General features: G+C 39.2%; 2 protein-coding genes and 1 pseudogene across 3 annotated transcripts; 1 reads left to right on the top strand and 2 right to left on the bottom strand.

Annotated features, from left to right (window-relative positions):
• Positions 1 to 389: 389 nt before the first annotated feature.
• Positions 390 to 7,070, top strand: LOC122984522 (cyclin-dependent kinase-like 1). 2 transcript variants are annotated; one of them, XM_044355023.1, is made up of 10 exons: positions 390 to 862; positions 1,236 to 1,424; positions 1,657 to 1,778; positions 3,050 to 3,122; positions 3,826 to 3,916; positions 4,278 to 4,478; positions 5,158 to 5,240; positions 5,335 to 5,391; positions 6,290 to 6,442; positions 6,857 to 7,070. In XM_044355023.1, the coding sequence occupies exons 2-10, from the start codon at positions 1,257 to 1,259 to the stop codon at positions 6,950 to 6,952; spliced, it is 1,044 nt and encodes a 347-aa protein (XP_044210958.1). In that variant the 5' UTR covers positions 390 to 862; positions 1,236 to 1,256; the 3' UTR covers positions 6,953 to 7,070. The 2 variants fall into 2 exon arrangements, with proteins under 2 accessions (XP_044210958.1, XP_044210957.1); XM_044355022.1 differs by having other exon boundaries at positions 391 to 940.
• Positions 7,071 to 8,644: 1,574 nt separating this feature from the next.
• LOC122984519 (cytochrome P450 2F3-like) lies at positions 8,645 to 14,610 on the bottom strand. The gene is made up of 9 exons (XM_044355018.1): positions 14,308 to 14,610; positions 13,627 to 13,789; positions 13,109 to 13,258; positions 12,145 to 12,305; positions 11,581 to 11,757; positions 11,157 to 11,298; positions 10,478 to 10,662; positions 10,230 to 10,371; positions 8,645 to 10,016 (listed from the first exon to the last, which is right to left on the bottom strand). Exons 1-9 carry the CDS (start codon positions 14,476 to 14,478, stop codon positions 9,829 to 9,831), a joined length of 1,479 nt encoding a protein of 492 aa, XP_044210953.1. The 5' UTR covers positions 14,479 to 14,610; the 3' UTR covers positions 8,645 to 9,828.
• A 3,258-nt stretch (positions 14,611 to 17,868) lies between these two features.
• Positions 17,869 to 21,880, bottom strand: LOC122984202 (annotated as a pseudogene).
• Positions 21,881 to 23,956: the final 2,076 nt, after the last annotated feature.

A 23,956-nucleotide genomic window follows, 5' to 3' on the forward strand; every position in this document is an offset into this window, starting at 1 on the left:
ATTGGAAATGTTTTCATTATCCATTATTCTTTTCTGTTTACAGTATTTTATTACTACTTCCTTTTTAAAATGAACAGTTGACAAAAGTAACATCTGTAACCACTTTAGACTATTACAGAATTTAACTTACTATTGTTGTTCAGGGAAACGGTCTAGGCCAGTGGCTTTCAAAGTGGGGTCCGGGGACCCCCAGGGGTCCTTGAGGGCGTTCCAGGGGGTCCCCAGCAAAAAGGGGAATCATTTATTTTCACTATATTTCCATCCATAAGTAACACAATGACAGAATGTGACTGTTTTGGTCATGGGTTTCATTAAGTTTCTGTAATAAAACATCTAAAAACAATCAGATGGGGGTCTGTGGTCTAATTTGTGTCAGTTTAGGGGTCCTTGACGTGAAAAAACTTAAGAAACATTAGTCTAGGCTACTTTATCTTGATGTTCATCCACCTCACGTTGTAACACCTGCCCTTAGTTACAACGCATGCGTGTTTAACGTACGTAGACGGCTCTGTGAATTGCTATCCTGTCTCGTGCCGTACTATTCTTGCATTTTTTTCAGCGCAGTTTCTAAGAGGCAAGTTAAACATCGCAATGAGTGAGTGAACTGGGCCGTTACTGCCGTGTTCACGACCATAACTACGGGACACAACATTAAAACGGATTCAAGATGAAGATTTAACCTTGAGTCAGTGACTTATTCCGGAGGCGGATAATAACAGAGAAGGTAACCAAGGTGCTGACGACGCGCTGCAGGACGTGGAGACATCAGAGAGAGAGAGAGAGAGAGAGAGAGAGCAAGAGAGACCTCTGAAATCATTACTGAACAACAACGTTAAGGAGGAGTGGCCGCACACAAATACATGTAAGCTTTGATGGACTTTAACTCATCCTCAAGCTCACTGCTGACTTGTCGATGAGGACCCTTTCAGATTCTGGACAGGTGAGTTGTAACTCTGAGCATTTATGCAGATTGTGACAAAAAAACAACAACAACTGTAATTATAAGTCTGCATGAGTAGTTCTGACAACAAACAGCTGAAGTTCTAAGGAATCATCAGGTATCTCAGGTTACAACCTTTTGAAAAATAATTAAAACCCTTTAATTAGTTTTAATTTTTAATCAAGTCCCAAATGAAAATAGAAATGTGATAACTATTTTCTGTCATTTGGGGTGATAGTAATGGTCCAGCCTTATTATTTTTTTGAGTGAATTTTTGTGTTTTGCTTCCTGACAGGTGACAGCTACCAACTGCCCGATGGAGAAATATGAAAAGCTGGCCAAAATCGGTGAGGGTTCCTACGGCGTGGTGTTCAAATGCAGACACAGAGATACCGGCCAGATAGTCGCCATCAAGAAGTTTGTGGAATCTGAAGACGACCCTGTCATTAAGAAGATAGCGTTGCGAGAAATACGTATGCTGAAGGTGAGAAGAGATCACCTAATAGGATCAAGTTTGCTCACATCTAGCACCACACAAGTACTCACTAAGTTTTTCACTTTGTTAGGCACGTGTCACGCCTAGTTTGCCATCATTATTGTTAGCTGTCGTAGTAATTGTGAGTGTAACAGTAGAAGTATCTTTAATTAAACATTTTGTCCACGCCGGGTGCTTTGGATCGCTGATACTGTGTCCGTGTCCTTTGTTGATTATGCAGCAGCTGAAACATGTGAATCTGGTCAACCTGCTGGAGGTCTTCAGGAGGAAAAGACGGCTCCACCTGGTGTTCGAGTTCTGTGAGCAGACGGTCCTCAACGAGCTGGACAAACACCCTCGAGGGTAGGTTTAGGGGACACACAGAGGTTTGAACGTATCTGTTTACTCTCCGTGAGTTGTTCTGAATTAGAGAAGAAGTGAGATGTGGTAGATAACGAAGGGCCACATACGCGGAAAATAAGAGATAATCCTTCACTTTCCATTTTCAGAAGTGTATGAATGGTCTGTTTTGATGAATGATGTCTGTTTTTAAGGAGTCATCCCTCAGTTTGGCTTTTGGTTGACCGTGTAACTCGATGTGTGTGCGTTTATTTGTCAAACAATAATGATTTTTGAACAGTGAAAGAGGTTTGGCTTGCTGTAATCACTCCTCTTGTTTATACTGACCTTTAAAAGATCCCTCTCAAAAGCGTTTACAGTGTAAGTGATGGGGGCCAAAATCCACAGCCATCGTTTCCAGTCCTGTCTGAGTTACTCAAATAAAGTGGAAATCTTCCACAGTTATAGGTTTTTTTTTTAATAAGAAATGTCTTCTCTGTGTCTCAACGGACAGTGTTTTCCTGTTCGGCAGCAGTGGAAGGATTGTTAAAAAAAAAGGAGAGAGTTTGGCAGTAAAAGGACTGCAGCTTTGAAGACTTACGGCTGACACCCCATATTAGCTTCAACTAAACTCAAGTACAGTTTTGCACAGAAGGATGGCTGTTGATTGGGATCACCGGTGTGAACAAAAGGAATGAAAAAAAAAGCAAGAGAAACATGTGTCAGTGTTCATTCGGGGCACCTGACTATTGTTTTAGGACAAACTTGGAAAAATTGTGAACCTATCCTTTAAGAGTCCTGCTGATGAGACGGAGGGAAACAGGGTGAATCACAAAAAGAAGAAGTCAAGACTGTTGCTAAGAGATTTCAAAGATGTAGAACAAACGGTGGCAGTAAAGTGAGGGAGGAAGAGCCAAAAGATAACTAACTTCTCATGGCTCCATGATTTGAGCACTCATCATACCATCTATGGTCAGAAGATAAGAGTTTAAATGAGAGTTTTTGATTTTTATCACGCAGCAAACCTACGCCACGACGGCTAGTTGCTGTCTGACTATTTCTTCTTTTTTCCCCACAAGGCTGTGGAGCAGAAACTCTAGCTGCTCCTGAAAACAAAGGCGCTGTTGCTGTTAGAGACAGGCCTAAGGTTACCCGGGCGACAAGAGGGCTGTGTAAAGCACCACTTCTTTTGAGAAATCGCTGGAATAATAGATGAGGAAAACATGACTAGTAAATAGGTTGCGCTTTGTTTCTCTTACAACAATCAATATTCATTTGTCTCATGTTCTCCATAGGGTACCCGAGGCTCAGCTGAAAAGTATCGTGTGGCAGACTCTACAGGCTGTCAACTTCTGTCACAAGCACAATGTCAGTATGTTTTTATCTGGTAAAAAAAAAAGTGTTTTCTCTTATATGTAACCTTTGATTTTCTCCCACACTTTTTATATCCTGAGCTCTGTCTACTTTAAATCAATACTGACATGCCACTCCTCTCCATACTGCTTATGAAGTGATCATATCAAGTTATTATTCACTATTAAATCAGTTAAACACTTGCAAAAGTAACTTCATTCCAGTGTAGTTAAGTCACTTACTGCTGCTGCTCATAGCGTTGCTTGAAATGTGTCAACTTGTGACAATTAATTGTGTCTTACCTTGGAAATCCAGCTTAAATCTGATAAGCTTATTTTTCAGTAAAAAAAAAAAAAAAGAGAGAGAGAGAGAGAGAATCAAGCTGTTGATCAGGTGGTTTGGATTTTGAAGCGCAGCTGTGTTTTCAATTAGAAATCTGTCCTGTCTCATATCACAAACCATGTGAACAACTACACTAACTTGTTTATATAAAATTAAACAGATTCCAGCCCACAGTCTGACTTTGTTTAGGCTTAAATTCCCCCCAGTGGGAATCATCTCACTGACTGTTCTGCGGTATTTAGTTTCAATATTAAAATGTGTATAGGTTTCTGATTCCTAATCTGTCAGTCTTAATATAAGCCTCTTTCTTTGTCGCTAAGAGACTACGTATCATGTTGCCTAAATCCCTGATGCTGATGATGGGCGTTTGTTGCAGTGCATCCACCGTGATGTAAAGCCGGAGAACATCCTCCTCACCAAAACCGGAGTCATCAAGCTCTGCGACTTTGGCTTCGCCCGCATTCTGAGTAGGTCCAGAGAGCCGGTGCGTTTATGTGCGTTTAGTGTTAAGGTGCCTCTAATGACTTATTCAACACGGAACCTATATCAGCTCCTGCCGACAGCCTCCTCACTTTCAATGTTTGAATGAATGCATTGCATAGGAAGACCATTCGGGCCACTTCTCTCTGTGGTTGATGTCTCTGTTGACTCTTTCTGCCTTTGGTTCCGGTGTTATGTTACCATACATTAGCATGTAGTCATTCACTATGCCTTGTAATCCCTTCCTCTACAACGTACGTGTTATTTAGTGTTCATTATTCAGCATCTAAGTGCATGTGTGTCCCTACAAGTTGTCTCCATCTGTCTGTGTGTCTATGGTATACTCAGCGGGACCAGAGGATGACTACACGGACTACGTAGCGACCCGTTGGTACCGGGCCCCCGAGCTACTGGTTGGGGATACCCAGTACGGGCCCCCCGTGGACGTATGGGCGCTGGGATGTGTCTTCGCTGAGCTGCTCCATGGGAATCCACTCTGGCCCGGGAAGTCTGACGTTGACCAGCTCTACCTCATCCGAAAAACTCTAGGTACACTGATAAGGGGTCATATCAGTCAACGCTTAAAGTAAAATAACACCTATGGATGCACATTTCATGATGTATTTTTTGTGTATTCATTGTTTGTCAAACTCACTTGCATTATTATATAGATTGTGTATACAGATTGCATAGGACAACCGCAGATGGATTTAATTGTAGCAGCTTTTGAATTCATGCTTAAGTCACATATCTAATACAGAAACACACAGAGGTTTGGTTGGTTTGTTTTGCTTTCACACCACAAATGATTCGCACCAGAATTAGCTTTAAAGCGGACCGAGATCCACCTTTTCAAGCCATTTTTGATCCAGTTGTTTGGTCCATGCTAACAGCCTAAATGAACTGAACATGATGAGGAAACACACCAGAGTTAATCTGAACCAAACCAAGCAGGTTGAGAGTAAAGGAACCCTGAAGAAACTTTGCCTCCTCTGTGATGGACTCTTCTCTTGTGGGTTTGTTGAATGTATAAGAGAACTGTATACCTTATACCTTTGATTTTGATTTTATAACACCAAAAGCTGATATGTATTGTCAATATTACAGCTCAGTCTTAGCAAATTTTAGATGGCTCAACATTTTTTGAACAGAAATTTCCACCGATACGTACACCGGCTGAGATTTTGTTAGCAGGTGCAGATTCTGATTATCTCGTTTCTGACCTCAGGTGACCTGATCCCTCGTCACCAGCAGGTCTTCCGCTCCAATGTTTTCTTCAGTGGAGTCAGTATTCCTGAACCGGACACGACGGTATGAATCTCGTTAACACTGAGACCGCATGTTCTCAAAGGAGAGGCGATAAGTGTGGTTGATGTCGTTATTTCCAATTTATTTTTCCTCCTAGGAGCCCTTGGAAAAGCGCTTCCATGGAGTGTCACCTCATGCTCTCCAGGTCATGAAGGTATGTTATGCTTACATGTAATAGAGCTGGACTGATATATTGACATAGCCGATATTATTGGTCGATTTTAGCTTAGCACGGATAATTTGTGTAGGTTGATAAGTACAAGAAGTTGTTGTACAGAAAAGCTACGATATGTTTGTTCTTAAACAGTGTCGCCATTACATAAAGTAATTTGTCTGCTGGGGGCACTGACGCATTTATTTTCCAACTATAAAATGTTCCTCTAAGTATATATCTTGGTCACAATATAATACAATATATAATTTCATAATTTAAAAGAGTTCTCCTCCGATTTAGCATTGCACTCTTATAACATTGTCGGACTCCTGATGGATTGCGTAGGTTTGGTTTTTTTAAGCATCAAAATCAATGCAGCAGAACCAAAATTATTGTTTTTTTTTTCTTATTTCATGCATTCTTCTTCCTTGTCAAACCTGGCGTTACCCACATTACCCACAACGCCACTTGACTCTATTCACTCGACTATACAGATTGGGGTGTTTCATGGTATTAGCATCTTGAGCTGCTAGCTAAATGATGATCACTTGAGGCTTCCTGCAGCTCTATGCAACTTGCACACATGCAGGAGTTACTCCCCAAAACACGTAAACAGACTTGATGTGATGTGTAAAATTGGTGGTGTTTCCCTTTAAGGGACCCTTATCAAAACAGTAAAAAAAAAAATGGCTGATATAATTGGCAGATTTTCGAAACTTTCAAATAAATTGATGTCATATCAACCTGAAAACCCAGTATTTTGTTAGCTTTTAATGTGTAACAGACAAATACAAACAAATGATGACTCAATAGTCTGGGTCTGGTCAGTATAAAATATATTTATCAAGGGACAGTCAATGCTCTGAAATGCCGCCTCTGTGTGTCCGTGTGTGAGCAGTCATGCCTGGTGATGGACCCCTCTCTCAGGCTGTCCTGTGAAGAGCTGCTGGAGCTGCCTTACTTCCAGGAGGAAGGAGGTGCCAACTGGGGCCGTGAGGGTGAGCGCCCGGGAAGACGACACGACAAAGGCTCCCGACGCAGACAGGCAGGGGTATGTATGCAACACAGCGGCTTAACGGTGTGAGAAACCAACCCGTTACATGATATTTAGAGACTATGTGTCCCCGCTACAGCCACACATGTCCTCGAGTTTGTCACTAGTTTGCTCGGTCACTGGGGCTCTAGCAGACAGCCAGAGATAAAAGAAGAGCTAGAAGAAGTTCAGTGTCTTACTCACAGATACTTTACTAAGACTCAAGCCAAAATATATCTTTTAGTATGAAGGATTCACCTCTTTTTAGGCTTCAAAGATGCTGCTAAGAGTTGGTATCTACATTCATATGCTTAGTGTATTCCTGACAAGGTTTTTTCACCAGTACCACAACAATGTTAGAGAAATACACAGGCAAGAGTTCATGTAATTTATTCTTGGGACCTCTCTTTACTTCCCTCTCTCTTCCTCCAGGCTCAGTACCTGCCTCAGTTACCAAACAGCAACGTCTCACCGGCACCAGACGTCAAGAAGCAGGTGAAGCATAAATATCACCTGCCCAACATCTAACAAAGCAAAGGTTTGAACTGAATGGAGAGCAACACGTTGCGGCTGAACTGAGACACACGGGACTTGTGTTCTTTGCTTTGTACAATCGTTTGAATACAGTCCAATCTGAAGATGCATACTGGTGTGAGAGTTAGAAAGTGTTTTTTTTTTAATTCTATGATCACTTTCACTTCTCCACAGACTTAGTCGCTTAATACTGAATACACAACAAACTATAGTTAAGGTGTTTACAGTTGCAGGTTAGGCAAAAAAACTCATGATAACCAAAGAATGGTATATATATAGTATGTGCATTCTATGCATACTGCATTTTCACAGCTTGATATAATGGTATAGAATAAATGATAAAAGTCACCGGTGTGCCATCATCACTCGGACGAAGTGAAGTGAGTTTCTTGGTGCACTCAATGACAAACAAAGGATCTCCATGCAGGCAAATACAGGCTACACAATATTTACTACACAGTACATTGAGATTAATCTAATGATCAAGATATTCATTAAGACACAATTATATTTTAAAAGTGTTTATTTTCAGGATTTTCTTTTTCTAAAAAATTAATGCATTAGAAGCTTCAGCCTTATTAAGCATGTATATTTTGTATTATAAAAGGCAAATATATAATAGAGTTCTATACAATACTACACACTTGTTTAACTTCTTGACTCAGTCTTGTTAATAAAAGCTGCCATGACAGCTGATCCTCTCTCAGAGTAATTTGATGGGTTCTTAACATATTGCAGCTCTTGTATTGACAACGATCCCCCAAAACCCAACACAGACATTCACTCTGTTACTCACGACACAAGACAGTGATACGCTGGACCATCCATCAACACACCTGACAGCCTGACACACGGCTTGACTGATCACCTGACCTCGAACTCATCAAATTACAGACGTGACTCATTGTTATACATCACTGCTGCTCCTTCTTATAGCGTGAACCGGCGGGTTTTTAATCTGTTGTGAGAATCCTACACGTGGTCACATGAGCACTTTGTTCACTAATAAAATAAATGAGTATATAATTCTTTTCATGTTTTATGGTGTATTTTTCACAAAACATATATAGAGGCTGAGGAAACAACAACATATACCAACAAATAAAATATGAACACTATAAATTCCAATTACAGTAATAAAATGGTGTTAGGAAGATGTGTGAACAGAGTGCAATCAGTGATAAAACAACACACATAATGTATGTGTATGATAACATATCTTCTCCTAATGCTGAACTCTTTCTTAGGTATCTATGTATTGACAGGTGGTTTATATAAATTATATACAAATTAGACAATCAGGGACTCATTTTGCTTTCTGGCATCATTCACAAGATTATTTAAAGATCATTTTTATTTGCACTTTTTGTATTCTGGGGACGTAACATAAACTCAACAAGTCAAAAAAAAATGTAAACTGCTGTAACAAATTAAAGGAGACAGCTTTGGTAAACCCTTTTTAACATTCGGTTAAACCTTTAATCCTTGATTGAATCTAAAAACATTTGAGTAAATGAGCTGTGAGAACCACGTGACTTGTAATCTTGTAGTTTTACAATCCACCGTCGAACCAGCCATCGCATGTTGGATGTGAATGTTTCACTCAACAGATTGTAATTTACTGTAGCTACAATAAGGCATTGAGCAAGCTGGCACACAGAGTCTGTAAACACATGTCACACACAGCGTTGATGTTGTTAAGGTCCTTTAATAGGAATACCAGTAACACTGTTCAAAGCAATAACAGTAGAGTTGACTGTTCTGAGCTGGTAAATATAGATTAGACATTTTTAACTATGTAATGTCACTGTCAATTATGATCTCAACAAGAGTCCAGGAAATTCACACAACACAAACAATAACAAAAATATATATAGTATCTATTCTTCTAGGATTTTTTTCCCTTTGGCACCAGCACCATATTTGGTGGTAATTTCTTCAACAGTTCAAATGGAAATATCTTGGAAATACGGAGAATTTAGTCTTAACACCACTGGTTTGAGAATTTATATAAGACAAAAGATGTTACAGAAATTCAGTTGGGCACATGACAATACTTTTTTTCACTACTAAAAGTGAATCAGATATTTTTAAACAGGCCAACAGTACCACATATTCGAAGGCCAAAGCGCAAAACCTCCTATCTGCAGAATTTTCTGATTGGCGGATTTCACTTTGGATGATGAGAACAAGGAAGGCTGCTCATATTCAGTCTGTCTGCAAGATAATCCCGCCCTTCGTTGTGACAGAAAAGTCACACAACAACACAAAAACACAACTCAGAGTCCCTGGATGTGTAGAGAGGCTACAGCACGAGTGTGTTACACAATCACTGAACGTTCATTTCCAGTGGACCAGGAAGCAAATACACTGAATTTAAGGAATTCTGACCCTAGTATACTACAATGCAGTAACTATTACATTTACTACATCTTTTTACCTGAAAACAAACTTAATTTTATTTTTAATTTAATTTTAATTATTAACTTAATTTAGAGCATCGTTTTGTAGAACCTCTTCCAACTTGCACCAAGTGCAAAAGCTCCTATCTGCACTTTGCGAGGCATTAATATCTAGTCAGTATTGTTAACACATAATATAATAATATAGTCCAAAAACAGTGTATTATGTATTGGGTATCCTTAACAAATAGCATTCTGCAAGAATTTTTAGTTTTCTCAAAAAAGTGCATTTTTCAGATAGGAGGTTTTGCTCTTTGACCATCGATATGCTGATAAACTAACTATATTATAGCCATTTGGTTTCTACATTTTAAAGTTATGAACCAACGTGTGCTCCTTTTTGTCCCTGTGAAAAATGTATTCGGAGGAGAAATATGGGTCGAAAACACCGGTATATGCTGTGAAATATCATGACTGCCGTGGCGTGGCGATGATGTCGTACCTGCGAGGCACGTTGGCAAAGCCGCTAAACTCAGGACTGAGGTCGATGCTGTCAGGTCCTCCGGGGCAAGAGAAGGTGAAGCGCTGCAGAAGTGACACCATGAAGAGGAAAATCTCCATGCGAGCGAGCGACTCACCGACACAAGATCTCTTTCCTGAGAAATAACCACAAACAAACCACTGAGGAGAAATAAACCTGAGATAAATTTAAATGTTATTGTAGTCGCTGGGTTTATTATTGGCCTTTTATACACATCATAGCTACGACAAGCATGACAACACTAAATGTTAAACTGCTCAGCCAGCAGGTCCAATGTTCAGCCACATTCTCTGACACACAGTTGAAGGATATTTAATTAATAATTTACCTGCAGAAAATGGCAGAAATGCCGGATTTTTCTTGAAGTTGCCATTCTGGTCCAAGAAGTGCTGAGGGTTGAAGGACCAGGGAGTCGCCCAGTGCTTTTCCTCTTTCAGCACAGAGTGTAACAAGGGAATAATTATTGTATCCTGTTGAAACAAAACATTATATCAAACTGGGGTGTTTTCTATCACCTGTGAACATTCTGCAGCGTTTTGTTTTTTTAAGTAATACCAGAAACTGAAACCAGAATACCTTGGGAATCGTGTAACCCCTGAAAGAGATGTCACGTAGTGCGTAGTGAGGGACGCTCATGGGGACGATATCCATCAGACGCTGAATTTCATGGATGACTGCATCTGTGAACGAAAGGGACTTCCTGTCCTCCATATAAGGACAACGCTGTCCAATCACAGTGTCAATCTCCTGCTGAATATTCTCTGCAGAATGAAAAATGTTGATACATCAATCAGTAAATCAACAGAAAATCAAACAACTGTGATTATTGATTAACACGTCTTTTATTGAGCAAAACGGTCAACATTTGTAGGTTCCAGCTTCGTAATTTCTGAGGATTTGCTGCATTTCTCACCTTTCCTTTTTTAGACTTGCCTGAAACTCACATCTAGAGAACAAGTACAGTGTACTTGAAAGTATAAATCAAAGTACAATGAATATAACAGTAGAGGAAGCACAAAATATACAGATCATCAAGATTACATGCAAGCAATGACAATGTGCAAGATCAAGAGCCATAGTACCCTGAGTCTATTAAAAATAAATCAACAGTTATCGTGTAAAACATATGTGTTTAAAAAGATAATAAGCTAATAAATCACTTGATGTAAAAGTTATTTGCTTTGTTGGATCCATCACCGGTTTCTGGGTGAAGAAAGTGTCCAGATTTTCTTTTACACTCTTTTATGTGACCTACCTTGTATTTTGGGATATTTGATCAGAACACTTAATGCAAATCTGATAGTGGAGCTGGTGGTTTCTGTTCCTGCCAGGTACAGATTCAACACTGTTGACACCAGGTTGTCATAGTGGAACTCTGTTGTGGGAATGTGCTTTTCCTAAAAGAACCAAACATTTGATGATAAAACCAGAGGGATCAAAATTCAAGATGTTAAAATGCACTTGAGGGAGTTCATCTGTGCACCAAGTGGTACAAAGTGCTCAGTAACTACAGAACAATCTGTAATTGTCTACAGATTTGAAAATGCACCAGTGAATAATATAAAACAGGTTAAGAAATGAGTAAGCATGCTAAAAATGCTGAGTGAAGCAGAACAAATATTCTTACTTCTGTCCACAGTGTTTATTCTGGCTCATGAACTGACTGAGTTCAGTCATACCTGATTTAGTCTGGTGAGGAAACAGTCGATGTAATCTCTGGGGGAGTTGGGGTCCAACGTGTCCTGGTGCTCCTGGATCTTTTTCATAATATATTCTCTCACCTCTTCAATTTTGGCAAACATTTTGTGGTGTTGACCTGGCAGCCGTTCCATCAACCCAGGGAAGACGTTATACAACTGTGATAGGGGAGCGGACAGGCCTCGGGTGAATAAGGTGAAAAATATGTCTCACAACCAGTTTTAGCAGAGTAGAGAGAACCTGGCAACCTTTGGGATTTAACAGGCACAGAGGTGCCACTCAAATAAAAATCCACTGACCCTCTCTGCTCACAGACCTCAAATCATTCCCTAAGGCAATAAGAGTATGCATTCGACATGGAGAAGAATCTTGCATCAGTTTACTTTTACTGGAGAAAAGTATTTAACCATGGGTTAGACTTAAACTGAAGCTTTAAATAATTCATGAAGAATTGAACACAGACTCTGCATCTGAAGAAAAGGATCTTGCTCAGAAACACTGAAGTCTCCATCATGCCTCACTTTCTCTGCACCTTCTTCTCTTACCTGACCCCTGGCACTGCTGCCGAATCTCTGGACTTCTGAGATTATCTGCAGCAGGATGAGGAAGTGGTCGTCATCATAGCTTAAGCGTTGACCGAACACTAAGCAGCAGATCACATTGGACACGGTGCAGCTCATGAAGTACGTGGGATTAAAAGGTGAGGCTGAAGAAAAAGGAGAGAGAGAGAGAGAGATTGCTTAATACGTTTCCAATGTGAGCCATGGCTTTGCCTCAAAATTTGAGACATACGTGAATCATGAATGAATAATAGAACTGCCCAGGAATAACTCTTAAAAGCTTCCAGTAATCATATTCCCAGAATACTAATATCAATATTTTGTCTTTAGGTGTGTATATCCCATTTACTCACCGAGAACAGTTTTACTTGGAACTAGTTTCTCCCAAAGAAGTAGTAAGACAGAGCGTAAGGACAGATCGGATGATTGTGCAAAAAAAAAGTGGGTCACACGGATTGAGTGAGATTTGCTTGCACGGTCAAAGCTGAATTTTGGCAGTGAGAGCAGACAGTGCATAAAGTCAGACCTGATTTGTCCCCGCACATTCAAAATCTGACTCCGCCTGAAATTTGGCCTTGAGTATACATCAATTACAGCTCAGATTTCTCAACTGATTTGTGAAACACAAAGTATTAAAGTACTATTCATAAAACATCTTGTAGCTTTGTTTTGTTTGGGTTTTTTTTTTTTTTTTTGCAGGAAAATTAAGGCAGCAAATCACTTAAAACATAAAGACACACTGTTAAAAACTCAAAATATTTGTTTACATTTGTGCATTTGTCTTACAAGTCATGTTAAAATCTCACCTGCCCTATTTACACAGTTTATTTAAGTTTATGTCGTTGGAACAAGACGAGTCATCTCCTCATGATTTTTAATTATGGCCTCGTACCCGATGGAGAAAAACACAAACAGAGCGAACACAAGGCAAGTACTTGCAAATACATACCTTTGGTATTATTGATGCGGGCCACCAGATGTTTGCTCTCTTCCTGGATCCACTCTTCCATCCTCTTACGTCCCATCCCAAAGTCTCTCAGCGTTGTCAGGGTGAAACGTCTCAACTGCCGCCAGCGTTCTCCATTACTGATCCCCAAACCTTTGAGGATGTAGATGTGGTAGTTAAAGAAACTCTTAAAAAACACTGTTCTACACAAACAAAAGAAACTGAGAGCTTGAGGGGCGATAAGAAAGTTGAAAAGCTTATGTGGCAGCATTTTGAAGAATTTTGGAGAAATAAAATTTAATTTATTTTCCCAACTTTGTGATTTTGCAACATATAAAAGATAGAATTTGAATACATTTTACTGTGTATTTAAGTCTATTCAATATTTTGGGAAGTAATGTCTTTCATCAGCATTAAAAGCAACAGAAGACAGACTTGACACTTTTTAACCAGAAAATATCAGTGAAGGAAATGATTTGCAGCCCAGTGTTAGTGACACAGATAGATAACGTCCACATTACCATAGCCTCTGGTAGCTTTCATAAGAAGAGGAACAGGCCCTCTGCCAGTGAAGTCATCTGCTTGATCCACTAGCGCTTCCTTTACAGCATCGTATCCTACCAAAACAACAGCTCGCTGACGGCCCAGGTACACGGTTATCACAGGGCCGTAGCTTTCACCGAGCTGGGGGTTAAACAGAGCAATAGACACACATTTGATTCTTGTCCAGGCATGCGAGGAACAAAACAAAGTAAACACGACCGGAGCAAAGCAGAGAACAAAACACCCTGATACCCTGAGAATCTTGCATTGTGGGATTAAACCCCTAAACACAACAATAATCATAGACATTCAGGTCACAAACACAAAACTTGGCTTTGCAAGACAAGAAAAAGTAGATTATTTCTCTTAACAAGCGAGGTTGATTCAGTATTACAATCAGAATCAGCTTGAGGCAAGTCATTTAGACATACAAGCAGTAATTTGTATGCTTGATATGAGTCTGGTTTTGGTTTGCAATGTACTTTCACACAGTGCCAAGAACAAATATACAGAAGGATTCACATACAGCCAAAAAAAAAAAAAACTTTCTAAACAAGGGCAAACTAGCACAATACAGTAGCTTTATGCACAGTCACATCGGTGGGAAAAACAGATACATATTTATGTATTTCAAAGCTGTCAGTCTTACACACACTCACCTTTACCAGAGTTTTAAATGGAGCTCTTTTGTCCAGCTGGTGCAGGTTTCCTATGATAGGCAGGCTAGAGGGTCCTGGAGGTAAACGAAACTGTCTACGATTCTTCAGGCTAAACAGCCAAAGCAAAATAAAGGTTAGCCCTGCTAAAATCAACGTGCCAGAAAACTCCATAATGTTCCATGAAAGGAAATATCCCACTTTTGTCTTCTGCAGTCGACTGAAAGGTCCAAGTCTTTGGGGAGATCAGCTGATTATGTGAATACCTGCAGCTTTTATTGCTGCTCGTTAGGTGGCCAACCCTTATGCTGGATTTCCACACTGAGTTTTGGAATGCAGCTGAGCGGGTAAGAGGTCAGTCACTCAAGGTCTACGAGCATGTTTGTGCACGACCCAAAGTCTTTTTCTGTCGGTTTAATCTAAAAACAGTTTGCCTAGGCACCCTGAGACTGATCATAAATATTGAAATTTATTCCACTTGTTACAAATCCCACTATACAGACCTACTTAAGAGAAATGTTGAGGGTAATATATCAAAATCAGACAGAAAACAGCTCAGAAGATGAACAATGATTGTGAAAACATTGTGAGCGAGCAGATAAAAGAAGGACATGGTTTTAAATAAAGACTGCTGTCAAAGTTTGAAATCAGTTTAGTAGCAGAAAGACCGAACCTGCTTTGCAAGTCAAAACCACAACTGATGTATTCACCAAGAAGCTGCCAGAAAAGAGTTGGACATGTAAAGAGTACAGATTTTCCAACTTCCAAAAAAATTCCCCCTAGAGAGCAGTTTTTCAACCGCAAATTCAACAAGTGAGATTGTTTAGAGTATTACAATCAGAATCAGCTTTAGCAGGCATAACAAATGCCAAACACAGATGATACCATGGGTCATCACCCCCCCCCCAACTCATGCAACTATGCAATGAGAAAAGTACTGGAAAGAGGCCATCATTGAGTCCGCGATTATGAAACACATTATCCTGCTCATGTTTGGTTAACAAACAGAGCATCGACTATCATCAGGTATGCACTTGAACGGTAGCAGTCAACTTTTGCAAAAGCTTACAGTGCAATGCTCATAAAAATTCATAATAAAATATGTGTTTTAAGAGGAAAAGTGGGTGTTTTACCTGCAGAGAATAATAAGTGGTGAAGGTTGAATGACCCGAGAGTCACAGTCGTCCACTTCTTTTCATCTCTCAGTAGAGAGAGAGCAGCGTGGTGAAGATTACTGTGCCCTGTTCAGACTAGATGTCATGTCAATCTGATAAAATTACAAAGTTATGTTACATATTTTGTTATTTTATGTTACCCTGTACAGGCTGGTATAGTAGATTATAAGTGCATGAATAAAAGAAGGGAGGAGTTTTATTATTCGCTTCTTACATTTTTTCGAAAGCTTCTGATGATGTGAATCAAGACCTCCTAATGATGGGAGGTTGTATTCATCCATCATGGCTCTTTATCAGGTTTGTTTGTTGTAGGTCGGTGGACATAGAACTGCAGTAAATGATTTATTGAAGTCAATTCTTTATGCACATTTTTTATCACAGCCATGGATATAAATCTTAATCCCATGATATGGACATTTTTATCATAATATTTTTTAGCCACCCTGCTCAATTTGCTATGTTTATTGATAAATATCACTGTTTTTTTTCAGGGTGCAGGACATTACATTAGACCACCTTAGATATCTACAGCCAACATGTCCTTATACCTAAATTACTAAAAATAACATAGATAGAACAGTTCTTCAAAGCAGCACTTCAAAAACTCTCATATGAGCATTTGCAAATCGACCACCCCTACAGAAATCAAAGCCATCCATTCCATCTTTAGTCAGTTTACCCCCAAAAAACATATCTTCTCACTTCTTATTAAAGATATTTGGCTGTGTAGAGTGGTCGTACTGGTCTTTCCAAAAAGCTGAAACATTTCATTGGCTTTTATTGTCCATATGCAAAGATAAACGGATACTAGATGAACAACCTCATTATTTTAACAAACAAGAAACACACTGATTATTTTGTTTGAACATCTCCTGTGAGTGTTATATGGTGCCGTTGGGAAAGAATCATCATCAAATAAATTGTGGTTGAGGTTTGGTGAAGAGCGGAAACCATAGCTGACTGTTTGCAGGAAACTGAATGCCAAACACAGTTTAATCAACTGAAAATCACACTTAAAATGTTAAATACGATGGACTGTGATTATTTGGATGGTGTTTTTGTTTGTTGTTGTTTTGTCCTCAACTCCCTTTACAGCTGCAGTACTTTAGGTGTGGAGATATTCAGACTACTGCCTGTTGACTGAAATTACTCTGCTGGGACATAAGCCTATGATATAATACATAATATTATTATTGTTAATTAATATCTTGAAAATATGATTTTAAAATACAACCAGTACTTTCATTTTTATGGCGAGCTCAGTCTCCTACAAGTGCAGCAAAGCTTTTAGCCGTAACTCACCTTGACACATCTTAGGAAGAGTTCTTTGGGTCCAGTTTTTGTAGGTCCCCACTGAGAGGAAGACCAGCAGGTTCTGGACCTAAACAATACTTCTTTCAGTTTATCTCTCAAAACAGCCACAGAAAAAAAAGACTAAGAGTAATGATGCAGAAAAAAATCAATTACACTGTCCCACTTTATCTTCTTGTTGTGTTCTCGCCGCTCAACAGATCTCTGTTGTTGTTTTTTATAGAGGCAGTCTATCAAAATAACTTTGTTTCATATTAAAGGAACAGCGAGTTGTCAAAGAAATGCTGCATTAATCCAGAAGAGCACAATGTGATTCTCTGTGTAGCTTCAACTGCAACAACCTTACATGGCTTGATTGTTCAAATATGAATAAAAAAGTACCAGTACTGCAACTTTAAATTGATATAAATGGTTACACAAACAACTAGATCTGGATTTGGTAGGAATGTTTTACAGAGGGACAATAGTAAAAGACCCTGTTTGAATATAACCTTTGCTCTTTCAAGGAGTGTTTCAATGGAGGCCAGTGGGAGTGTTTGCTGACCAGTAAGAGTTTTTCTACTGGTTTTTACAGAGATGATACAGTTGATGTCTTGGTACTTGGATACAAGTATTGGTTTTGTGGGAAACTGTAAAAATGAAGGTACAAATATGTGAAATAAAACTCTGTTTTAGATTTTCTCTTCTATTATAAGTAGATACATTTCTATTTTAGCAGCTATTCATCCAATCAAATTCTGTGTAGAATCACAGTACAAATGCATTATATAAAGAAAACAACTTCTTAACAGGAATATACACTCATCTTCCTCAATAGGAAGTGATTTATTGCCATTTGTATAAAAGGACCTAGTGCTTTTATATAGTATTAGTAGCAATATATTTTATAGCAGTAATACATTTATCTTTCTTATGTAAGAATACATGCTAACACTTAACACAGGAGCCAATAATTGATTAAAATATATTCAAATAAAAAATATATATATATATGAAAACTGCCTAAAAGAGGATTCATAATGATGCTATAAGAGACACTGTTGTTTAAATTTTTGAGTCTGATAATCCATTCTCTATCTCACAATATATATACAATGTTTGTTGTACAGAGGTCCTGTTGATGTCTCAGTGCTTCAAGCGATGGTGGACTGTCTGTGTTTCGCCGTGGCGTGGCGATGATCTCGTACCTACGTGGCAGATCGGCAAAGCTTCTATACTCTGGAATGAGGTTTATACTGTCAGGGCCTCCAGTGCAGGAAAATGTAAAACGCTGCAGCAGTGACACTAGGAAGATGAAAAGCCAGTGACTCGCCAACACAGGCTCTCTTACCTGAAGAGAGACATAATCAAAAAAAAAAACCAAAGAGCTGCATAATGAAAAAGAATTGCTTGTGATTGTAAAGGAGAGAAATGTGAGATATATACTGTACAAGTGGCACAAAATGACTCACAAAAACTATCAGGTAAAACACAGATTCATGAAGTTGTCAGCATGTTGGTACACCAGCATGCTAACATCTAGTAGTTAACATTCACATTCATTGATGACTTATCAATTAACTACTTATGTTTTACCTGCAGCAAATGGCATAAATACATGATTTTTCTTAAAGTTGCCATTCTGATTGACGGGTTGAAGGACCAGGGAGTCGCCCGCCGCTTTTTCTCTTTCAGCACAGAGTGTAAAAAAGGAATAATCACAGTGTCCTATCGAGACAAGATATCATGTCAGTCTAATAATATTTTTTTTTCCATTACATTAGGTTAATTCCTACAATATTGCAGGATGCACTCTAATTACAGAACGGGTTCACAATTTTTCAAGTCTTAAAACAACAGTCAGGAGCCCAAATGAACATTAAAACATGTTTTTCTTGCTGTAATCATTCCTCCTGTTCATACTGACCATTAGAAGATCCCTTCATAATGCACTTACAATGTAAGTAATGGGGGACAAAATCCACAGCCCTCCTTCTGTGCAAAAATGTATTTAAAAGTTTATTTGAAGCTAATATGAAGCTCAAATCAAGTCAAATCAAGTAGATATCTTTCAACGTTACAGTCTTTTAAGTGCCAAAGTCCCTCTTTTTGTTACTAGACTTCCAGCGCAGCTCAACAGGGAAACACTGTCTGAGGAAACACAAAGAGGGAATTTGATGCTAAAAAGACTGTAAATGTGTCAGATATCTACTTGATATGACTAACTCAGACTGCTGAAGCCTCATATAAGCTTCACATCAACTTTTAAATGCATTTTTGCACAAAATGATTGTGTGTACTTTTGAAGGGGATCTTTTGATAGTCAGTATGAACAGAAGGAATGATTAAAGCAAAGAAAACCTCTTTCACTGTTCATATGGGCACCTGACTGTCTTTTTAAGACAGACCTGGAAAACTGTGAACTTATCCTTTAATGTTATCTTGTAAGGTCACCTTGGGGATTGTATAACCTCTGAAAGAGACATCCTGGAGTGTATAGTGAGGGAGGCTGAAGGGGACGATGTCCAGAAAACGCTGCACCTCATGGATGACTGCATATGTGAAAAGGAGGAACTTCCTGTTCTCCATGGTGGGACAACTCTCTTGTCCAATCACAGTGTCAATCTCTTGCTGCATTTTCTCTGGATAAGATAAAGCAAAAGGTATTCTAAAGTGTTGTTATGCGTATTATTAGGTAGATGCATCTACAGACTTACTCAGTTCTTGACCACAATGTCTTAAGAATTGGAAATATAATATCCCTCTCTCTTCTGTAAAGGGACCTATCCTGTATGTTTGGGTTTTTGATCAGCACACTTAGAGCATATCTGATCGTGGAGCTGGTGGTTTCTGTCCCTGCCAGGAATAGATTCATCGCTGTACACACCAAGTTGTCCTTTTCCTGAGAGGACAAAGTGGTAATAGTGCTGTAAGATGCACAACAGAGTCAAAATGTAAATTATGCAGCAGGTGACAGTTGAGTTTTTGTTTGTTGTTTGTTCTTTCCAACCTGATTCATTCGGATGAGGAAGCAGTCAATGTAGTCTCTGGGCGAGCTGGGGTGTAGAGTCTCTTTTTGCTCTTGAATCTTCATCTCGATAAACCCTCCTGCCTCCTCAATATGGGCAAAAACAGTGTGTTGTGGGCCGGGCAGACGCTCCATGAGCCAGGGAAAGAGATGTGTTCAGTAGGTTGGGACATTCAATCCGGTATGTTGTGTATAAAATTTAGGAAAGTATTACAGAATATTCTTACTTAATATGTTTTGGGCACCATATGACAACTGGACCATCAGCCTCTGATTATTTGACTCACCCACCTCCACTTACCTGACCCAGAGGGCTGCTAGCAAACGTTATCATTTCAGAAATGATGTTGAGGAGGCGCTGGAACTGCTCATCGTCATGTCTGAACCGTTGGCCGAACGCCAGGCAGCAGATCACACTGGACATGGTGCAGCTCAACAAGAATGTGGGGTCAAAGGGCGTGGCTGGAGGAGTGGGAAAATTAAAAAAGTACTAATCAGAAGTCAAAGTGATGTTGGAAAGATCAGAACTTACTTAGCATTTATCTATCCAACATAACTACAACCTGCAATCATCAGCCTTGTATCGGGGTGTGTTTAGACATTTATTCATGTACGGAGGTTTATCTCGGCCAAACTTTTTAACATCAAGCAACTTTTATTGATCAATATATACATTTTAAAATATTAAGTGAAACAATTATTTTTAGTAAATTCACATTCATAAGTTGATCACCTCTCATGACCACATTTTACTCTGGGCCTCTGTTGATATTCAGGCTGTCCCATTTTACCAAATTTGCGATCTTTTAAAATTAAAATGCAGTTTAAACTGCCCTGTGTGGTATCTTGAGTGAGGCTTCAGTGTGTTTTTTAGCAGGTTATGCAACATAATCTATGTTTACTTTGCATAAACTGCCATCAGAAAGAGATAAGAACTTAAGATAGCAGAAAGAGAGAGATAAACACGCTGACAGATTCAACAAAGCTTCCACACATTCCTTTACACACACCGTTTACTTCATGTATCATCGTGGGGTTTTTTATCTGTTTGTTCAGTGTATTTGTTGCTAAAGGTGTTGATGATCTAGGTGTTCATATTCATTCAGGTGTAAGGTTGGATTAGCATCTCTTTGACTATATTTAATGTACTGTACTGAAGCATACAAGAGAGAAACCCTCTGGAACTGTAGCGCCATACAAAATAAACTTGACTTAAGAGATTATGAAATAATCCTCTTTCACATCAGCCTCGTGTGAAACATGTGCTCTTACAACAACAGCTGAAAACACACCTTTAAATGCGTCTATGCCCTCATGTGTTTGCTCTCTTCCTGGATCCACTCTGCCATCCCTTTGCATCCCATCTCAAAGTCTCTTAGGGTTGTCAGGGTGAAACGTCGCAACGGACGCCAGCGCAAACCTGACAATGGAAGCATGCAAGAGAAGCCGTACAGATACGGAGACATGTAGGCATGAAAAAAATCACTGTTCCCAAGACAGAGATGAGAGATTTGATGTGTCTTGCGTTACCGTAGCCATTAGTAACTTTGAACAGAAATGGCAGTGCCCATCTGCCTGTGAGGTCATCTACCTGGTCCACCAAGGCCTCCTTCACTGCATCATATCCTACTAAAACTACCGTCCGCTGCCAGCCCAGGTACACTGTCATCACAGGACCGTAGGTTTCACTGAATTACAACAAGACATGCTGTTGGAGGAAGAAACATTCTCAGGTAGATTATGTTGTTTTTATGCAGATAAAATGCACCCTTAGAAAGTCAAAAGTCAAATTCAGTACGACTGAATAATGAAGAGACAGTCTGCTTTCTGTTTTTTTTCCAGATTACAGGATACATTATTATAGAACTTTAACATCAATAATGCTAAATAATTTTATTCCCAAACTCACTTTGAGAAAGCTTTTAAAAGGTGTGTTTTTGTCCAGTTGTGGCAGGTTTCCTATGAGAGGAAGTGCCAAAGGTCCTGGAGGTAAACGACACTCCCTGCTGTTTTTCACACTAAATAACCACAGCAGAGCTAAGATTAGCCCTGCCAAGATCACTGTGGCAAAAAAACCCTCCATAACGCTTGTTAAACTTTCACACTCTTCTCGTTTCCTTGCTGGTCACAACAGATCTCTCGTTACTGACTTTCTCTCGGTGATTGATTAGATGCAGTCTCGGGCTCTTTCATCTCAAAAAATTGTATTTATATTTAACAGGGAGTTGGCAGGAGCGCTGCATTGGGCCATAGGTGAGCCGTGTTACTTTCTGTGCGCCTGATCTTGCTTTTCATTGGATAAAAGCCATGCATGAAGAGAGGCTAACAAAACAAACTGTCAGAGCATTTGACCTGAGTTATATGGAGATATGGATATGCACTTCTTCTGTCTTCCCTAAGATTTGACAGGAATAACTAAGACTGTAAGTTACTGTATGTTTCAAAGCTGAGTTCATTTGAAAACCCAGAAGTGTGAACTTTGAGGTTTACTTGACATGATGAAACTGTTTTAGATACGAGTACCCTGCAATGTCAACAAGAGGCCAGTAGTCACGGCTGGGTTCATGTGCTGGGAAGACAAAAACTAGCTAGTTGGCCTCTGTTGATATCTCAGGCTCTCTTTATGATATACAGTAAATCAGACTATAAATGATCCAGAAACCATATTTGAAAGGGCCCTTTGAACATGTTTTCTAGTGTGATCAGTCAAACTCTACAGCAAAAACAGTAAAAAATTTAATAGCATAGTATAAAATGTTTTGTTTTTGGAGCTCTTGCTCTTTTCACCGCAGCATGACAATGAGCAGCTGGCCACGTAGCACGATCGCACAGCTGCTGCGTTGAGGTTTACACTGGAAGTCTAATACAGGAAAAGAATGATAATAAAAAATAAAAAGCTTGATTTTTAGCGAGAGACTTGCCAACACGAGCTCTCATACCTGAGAGAAGAAACACTGCACTGTATGAGAAAAAGGGATTGTGGGGTTGAAGCCATTATATAACACAAAATGACTGGTTCCCATTAGTCTCTAGCAAAATCCACACACAGGCTGTAGTTGCTGAATGTTAACAAAATACTCATTATTGTAATAGTCTCCATCCATTTTAATCCAATAAATTGATAAACCAATAATTGTATCATCAGGAATGACACAATTTACCATGCATGCTATGTGCTCAAACATAATATATGTTGTATCTTCATAAAGTCTGCGAGTTGAGCTTCAGCGTGTTATGTAATACATTCTATATTTTGCGAACAGAAAGAGATAAGGATTAAAGAGTATGGCTGAAGAGAGAGGGATAAATACCCTGAGCAATCCAACAAAGCTTTCACATTATCTTCTTAGATGTTTACTGCAGACTCTTTGCTTCATGTATCATCCGATAAATTGTTCATTCAGTAAATGTTTTGATGAATATTCAGATCTTTTCATTCTCTGCTTGGCTGCTTCTCGTAGCACCGGATACGATGTGTGTGACTAACTTGTGAGGCCGTACGTACAATTTATTTTTCCTCAAGATGTTTTTGCTTAGTGTAAAGGTGTTTCATTTCATTTCACATTAAATCACGGATGTATCTTTGTGGTCTCCTCTTCTATCCCCCTTGCATCCATCCCATAATCTCTTAGCGTTATGGGTGTGGCATATGTCAATAACTTAACTCCACAACTTTATTTAAAGTGCTTTGCTGAGAATAAAAACTCTTACAACATACTTACAACAGCATACAGCACAGGCTTGCAATAAATTAGATAAAATATGAAGGATTACTTCCTTCAAGGATCAGCAAAGATGTGATGTGATCAAATGATCTATGTTAAATGTGATCGATGCCCTTTAGCCACACACCAGTGGACATTCAGGAAGCCATAGATAAATGCAGGAAAAAGACTGCATGAATGGATTCCTTTGATGAGAGATTTGTTACCGTAGCCCATTGAGGAAAAACGGCGTTTGCCCTCTTTGGAATAAATACAGTCTTCTGCATTTTCCATCAAGGCCTTTTTTTACTGTGTTGTATCCAACAGTCCACTGAAAGCCAGATACAATGTCATCACAGGCCCGTAAGTTTCTCTGAACAAGTTGCAAGACATTTTTTGTCAGAACAAGGCAGATTTCCATCTAAATTTAACTGCTCATGTGCAAATAAAATCCA

This window comes from Thunnus albacares, chromosome 6 (genome assembly GCF_914725855.1).
Source record: "Thunnus albacares chromosome 6, fThuAlb1.1, whole genome shotgun sequence".
Taxonomy (NCBI): Eukaryota; Metazoa; Chordata; class Actinopteri; order Scombriformes; family Scombridae; genus Thunnus; species Thunnus albacares.

Coding starts and splice junctions, on each gene's coding strand:
- LOC122984519 (XM_044355018.1), bottom strand. CDS start 14,478: ATGGAGTTTTCTGGCACGTTGATTTTAGCAGGGCTAACCTTTATTTTG. Junction 12,306..13,108: donor CCGCATCAATAATACCAAAG/GTATGTATTTGC, acceptor CTTTTTCTTCAG/CCTCACCTTTTAATCCCACG. Junction 11,758..12,144: donor GCAGCAGTGCCAGGGGTCAG/GTAAGAGAAGAA, acceptor CCCCTATCACAG/TTGTATAACGTCTTCCCTGG.
- LOC122984522 (XM_044355022.1), top strand. CDS start 914: ATGAGGACCCTTTCAGATTCTGGACAG. Junction 1,779..3,049: donor CTGGACAAACACCCTCGAGG/GTAGGTTTAGGG, acceptor TGTTCTCCATAG/GGTACCCGAGGCTCAGCTGA. Junction 3,123..3,825: donor ACTTCTGTCACAAGCACAAT/GTCAGTATGTTT, acceptor CGTTTGTTGCAG/TGCATCCACCGTGATGTAAA.